Raw genomic sequence first — 6,082 nt, 5'->3', positions numbered from 1 at the left:
AAGGGGGAGGGCCTTCTCTGTGGGAGCTCCCACCCTCTGGAACGAACTGCCCCCAGAGATCAGGGTGATCCCTGATCTCCCTTCCTTCCGCCGCGCCCTCAAGACGTGGTTGTTCCAGCTTGCGGGACTGGCCTAAGGGATTTTAAAGGGGTTTTAATTACTTTTAATCTGATGAATTTAAATATTTCTTTTTAATCAAATTTTAATTAGGTGTATAATATGTTAGTATTTTATCCAATTGTCAGCCGCCCTGAGTCCGCAAGGGGAAGGGCGGGATATAAATGTAATTAATAAATAAATAAATAAATAAAATAGTTTTGTATAGGTTTGATTTCTTCTCCATTTTTAGTGCTAACCACTGGCATTTTTATGCTTACATAAACTGGATTGTACTCACTCGTATATAGCACCTTCCTACACCATTTAGTTTCAAGTTTCCTTTGTTGTGCTCCATTCCGTTTGTTCAGAGAAGCCTAACCACCTGCTAGGCAGCTTATGTTAAGCAAAATGATATAACTATAAAGAACATAATCTGCTAGTTGTAGGACTTGGTATAGAAAGAGCATAAACTGCCAGTTGTATGACTTGTATGACATGGTATCTGCTAGATAGTTTATGTTAAGCAAAATGATATAAATAGAAAGAGCATAAACTGCCAGTTGTACGACTTGGTATAAATATTCATTTAAATTTGAAATGATACATTTTAAACATATACTGCTCGGGTCCTATGCCTTCCGTATTCGCTATATAAGAGTATTCACCAGGAACAGCCTGTGTAGTAAAAGCAATATCTTTATTTTTATTTATTGCAGAATTTCTCAAAAGCAGTGCTGTGTCTCGTACTTAAAGGAGAATAGCTGCATTGCTGGCATGATTGCTGCCAGAGAAGGTGATTTGTGTGGATCAGATGAAAGCGACACCTGTGGAAGATCATTTTATAAGGCAAGATATTCTGCTGAATCTATGTGGCATCCTTGCTAATACAAACCAGCTTACACTTGGACCATTTTAAACCTTTGGTGTGGGTTTTTATTTTACTCAATTGCAGAGCATCATGGGTAGGAAATAATTTTTAAAAGTTACTTAGCTAAGCAGTTTGGCTGCTTGCCTCTATTTCAGAGCTTAGGCCAGATGTACATTTTATCTAGCTGATAAGAATTTCATTAGTGCTTTGCTTAAGCAGTCTGTCTCCACTATTCTAGTTAACAGCATGACAGGATTTTTTTTTATTAAAAAAAACGATCACATTATAGATAAATTGTTGAGTTCCACATGTGGTTAGACATATATATTGGCTTAAAAGTAAACTTACCAATTAACCTGATTTAAACTTTAAAAATATTTTATCTGATTATATTATTCTTTGTAAAGGTGGTGTCTGGCAAAACCTGCAATACAGCTTAGTTACTGCAGCTCAAGGTCTGATTTCTTACGTGTGAAACCTTTTCTTCCAGATCTTAACCCTATTTAAGATTTCAAAATTAATACTGAGCACAGAATAATTTTGATTGATTACATACCATGAAATTGATGTTGACTCTTAGTGACCATATAGATTTTTTTTCCCCTGAAGATTTGTTCTTGGTCCTTAAGATCTTGCAATGGTGGCCCTTAGAGAGCTGTATGCAACGAAATTTCATTTTGGTGTATGCCGATTGGTGTACATTCAAAGTGACAATAAAGTTGTTGTTATTGTTATTATTGTTATAGGTGTGCTCATTGCTACTTTTATTGACTCCAGCCACTTGGCTGCCAGTCATCCTCTTTTATCCTTCCTTTCATCTTTCTCAGTGTTTGAACCTTTTCAGGAGAGTTAGGGCTTTGCATAATGTCTCGAGTCTGACAGTATATTTAGCCTTTAGATTCTCACAAGTATATTTTGCACAGTCTTATCAAGATATGCATTAACTCTGCCTCATTAGGTAATATCCAAATATCTTGCAAATGCATACAGAATGAAAAAAATATAAACCAGTTTGTGGGGCAATTCAAGCTGTAATCACTGAATAATTTATTGAAAATATTATTTAATGTTTTCTGACACATGAACAAATAGTAAAGCCATAGATATCCATACGGGGGCCAAGGATGAAATGTGCTTTGTGACATTAGAATGGAAGCTTCATCTTTGACATATTTGGGTGTGATGACCTGATGCAAGTCTGAAAGAGTGGAACTGTGCATGTTTTGCCTGTTTGAGATCATTGTGGTTATGGGTGGATGTCCACGATGATAGAGTGATTTAGAGCAGAAGTCATTATGATACAATTGTATACTTGGCATGAAATAAAAAAGTGACATTTATTTCATTTGTATTTGGAGTATCTCAAATATCGGGTAATTATATGAAGCCTTTAGTATATTGATTTATTGTAGCCTTCCCATCTTTGCCCTCAAAGTAAGTTTTTACTACCCACATCAGTGATGTAAAGATTGGGATGATGGAGTCCAAAATACATGAAGAAAAAAGTAAGATTAAAAAGTGATGTTTCTGTTGCTTTCCTAATGCAATTATATCTAATTATCTCTTAAATAATGAGTGCTTTGCAATATGAAGTGCAGTTTATTATTCCTTTTAGCATTTATACTTCTTTAGTTGTTAGGAAAACAGACTCTGGGACCTAGAGCAATTTGACTTAATTTATTCCATTCCAAATGATTAAATATGCAAGCATTGACCTATCTGCCAGTTAGTGTCCTGAGCCTGTGGGACACCAAGGCACATCAACCAAAAGCAGTGCTTCATCTTCATAGAGTCTCAGAAAAGATTCCCTCACCTTTGTAAACTACAACCATGTATACTGACATATGTAAGTGGTCATATATTATGTTTGTGTCTGAGATGTGAGATCTGGATATGGAGAGATTTCCATCTTCCCTTTGCAAATGTTCAGATCAAGTCCTGACTTCTTTCAGGTTTGTCATCTGCAATCTCCACAGAAGAGGTGTCATATAGAATAGAATAGAATAGAATAGAATAGAATAGAATAGAATAGAATAGAATAGAATAGAATAGAATAGGAAGGGACTTTGGAGGTCTTCTAGTCCAGCCCCCTGCTCAAGCAGGAGAACCTATACCATCTCAGACAGGTGAACGTCTAGTCTCTTCTTAAAAATCTGCAGTGATGGAGTGCCCACGATTTCTGAAGGCAAGCTGTTCCACTGGTTAATTGTCCTCACTGTCAGGAAGTTTCTCCTTAATTCCAGATTGCTTCTCTCTTTGATCAGTTTCCAACCATTATTTCTTGTCCTTCCCTCTGGTGCTCTTGTGAACAACCTGGTGTCCTCTGCCTTGTGGCAGCCCCTCAGATGCTGGAACACTGCTATCATCTCTCCCCTGTTTCTTCTTTTCTTTAGACTAGCCAAACCCAAGTCCCATAGCCGTTCTTCGTATGTTTTAGTCTTCAGGCCTTTGAAGGTCTACCCTAAGCACCTGATAGATCCAGCAGGTTCTCAAAGGATATTTGGGAAGTTCCATAGCAATCTGGTAGGCAGCTCTGACTGAATGAGCCACTGGCAATGAGAGGTAAGCCAAGTGGTGGACAAGATTGCCCCAAGCAACCTCTGGCTGCTGGCCTATTTTAATAGACTTTTTGGTTTATGTCCTTCTGAGAAATAAAGTATTAGAAAGGATACCTAGAGTGCTAGTGGAGAAAGATGGGGAAATATGCTGATTAAATACAAGTTTACACTCATGTTCGGTGATAAGAGAAGTGAATCACTTTTCCTTTTCCTCTCTTATTGTGTCGTAGGGCCATTGTCTAATAGCCATGTTTTGGTTGACCAACTCTCTATTAAGAATTTATTAAGAATTAATTAAGACCAATTTGCACCACATTTTGCTGATATAGTTGTTCAGATTTGCCAGTGCTGAGGATGTACTACACAAAGACAAAACTCAGCAAAGAAGCTTCATCTAGAAATACGATTCCTTCTGCTCCACCTTCAGCAAGGTATACATTGTGTATAGGAACGTGTGCCAGTTATGGAGAGTCAGTCAAATTCTCATTCAGCCATAAAGTTGACTGTAAATTTAATCTTGCGTTCATAATTGTTGAAGTTAAAACGGTATAGGGAGAAAATCTCCATTCACTCTGAACTTTTTGGAGAAAGGATAGAATAGAAAGCATTAAAAGAATAAATAATTTGATTATCTGCTATAAGTTAAGGCAATGTTTTGTACCTGTTCTGGTATTAGACGTTGTTTTGTTCTGTAGTCAGCATGTAATGGATTTATATAAAGCTGCCCATGGCAATTGTAATAAACTATAGTATACTGTTTCAGGGATGGACATAATAAGTTGTAATGTAATTTTAGCCAAAAACATATGTTCTGGGTTAGCATGGTCTCTTTTGTCTTCTATATGCTCCATATGTAAAGGGGGGGGGTTTGTGTGTATGTTTTTCATTTTAAACAAAAGGAACTGAAAATCCTTTCTACAAAGAACTACACTGCTGATTTACTTCTTCTCTAAGGGTGTACTAGAAGGACCTCTGAAACCTTCTAACTCAGCATATGTCATGTCAGAATCACAGTAGACATTCCCGCAAATATTTTGCAACAAAATCTTTTTTTTCTAAATTTCTAAATTCTAGAGCCTGATGGAATAATTTGTGGTTTACAATGATGTACAATAAAATGGCACTTCAGTGAAAACAATATAATCAAAACCCTCCGTATAGAAGAAATGGCACTATAGCACAGATAATATCTAAAAAAGGAGAAAACCAATAAGGTTGAGTTCAACTCTTTGGAAAGGACATACCCATTGCCTTATCTTGGCCAAATGGTTTCTTGCTGTCTTGAGTGATGCTTTTTGAATTCCCAGTAATCTAGAACTCTGTTTTTTCCTGGGTATCCAAGCACTAGCTGGATTTGACAATGCTTAGTTTTTCCTAGCCAAGGTCAACTAGGAAGACAGAAAGAAAGATGTATGCATGAAAACCTACTTTTGAATATTCAGGGAATTTCTGTATAATTGGTTGATTTGCAATTCTAGGCAGTAAAATATTTATTTAATTGATTATTATTGTGGCCCTCTAAACAAAGCAACCATATTACAATCTTTATAAAGAAGAGTATAAAAGGTATAGGTGTTAAAAATATTTTGTATTTTTTTTTCAAACAAACAAATAGACACTATTTCTTGGAAAGGACAATTGAACAAACCTTTTAGGACAGGTTCTTTAAAAGGACCAGCAGACTGACCCAACAAACAAAGTCATGGAGTAGATCAGGGGTCTTCAAACTTGGCTCTTTTATGACTTGTGGATTTCAACTCCCAGAATTCCTCAGCTGGCGTGCCTAGCTGAGGAATTCTGGAAGTTGAAGTCCACAAGTTATAAAAGGGCTAAGTTTGGAGACCCCTGGACTAGATCTTACATGATGTTTGGAATACTGGTAATGTTTGGTGCACAAACTACATGGTTTCAAGACATTGTTTCTCAGGGATGTCCTTATAATAAGGTTGGGGGCCAAATGGTTTCTGGGTCAATGCTGATGTTAGTTTTTTTAAACGAGTAGCTTGGAATTAAATTGAGAAGTGTTGCAACCTGCCGCCTGTGGTTTCTTAACTTAATCCATTTGCAGGCATAATGAGGAATGCAGCGAAATATGCTCAAAGTTGAGAATCTGATTTAAATATTTATTATGCCCTTTCCTTATTAACCATGTAACTAGTAAAGCCATTAGGGGAGGGAGCTATGGGAATAAAAAATATTCTGACTGACGCAGTTTGGAAGAATGTCTGAAGAATTCAGGTTAAATGGCTTTTAAAAAGGAATCTTTTAAGTCTGCCTGGGGTGTATATGTAATATCTTCTTTTAAAGTTTTTATTTTATTTGAACATGTGAAAGATGGTTATGGAATAAGCTGGTACACCTTTGCTCTTTTGCATTTTTTGGGAGAAATAAATCTCTTCCCCCCTCCCAAATATATATATATATAGACGAAAGGAACCACCTCTTTCGGGTATTCAAATTTAATGGTTACCCGACAAAATTTGTTAGACGACATAGTAGACCACCTGAGTCCCTAAGGAACCCGGGTACGGAGGACCCCACCCCCAAGACGACACTG

The 6,082-nt window shown here is 36.8% G+C and overlaps 1 protein-coding gene across 1 annotated transcript in view; it reads left to right on the top strand.

The window, feature by feature from the left end:
* LOC107292274 (fibulin-2) overlaps window positions 1-984 on the top strand; it is a 69,138-nt gene extending 68,154 nt beyond the window's left edge. The window contains exon 7 of the mRNA XM_015821352.1: window positions 816-984. Within this exon, the coding sequence (XP_015676838.1) occupies window positions 816-984 (169 nt within the window). The remainder of the gene's footprint in view (window positions 1-815) is intronic.
* Window positions 985-6,082: the final 5,098 nt, after the last annotated feature.

This window comes from Protobothrops mucrosquamatus, unplaced genomic scaffold (genome assembly GCF_001527695.2).
Source record: "Protobothrops mucrosquamatus isolate PMUCROS unplaced genomic scaffold, P.Mucros_1.0 scaffold1311, whole genome shotgun sequence".
NCBI lineage: Eukaryota > Metazoa > Chordata > Lepidosauria > Squamata > Viperidae > Protobothrops > Protobothrops mucrosquamatus.
Note: the sequence above shows the minus strand (reverse complement) of the source record. Positions and strands in the feature narration are given on the sequence as shown.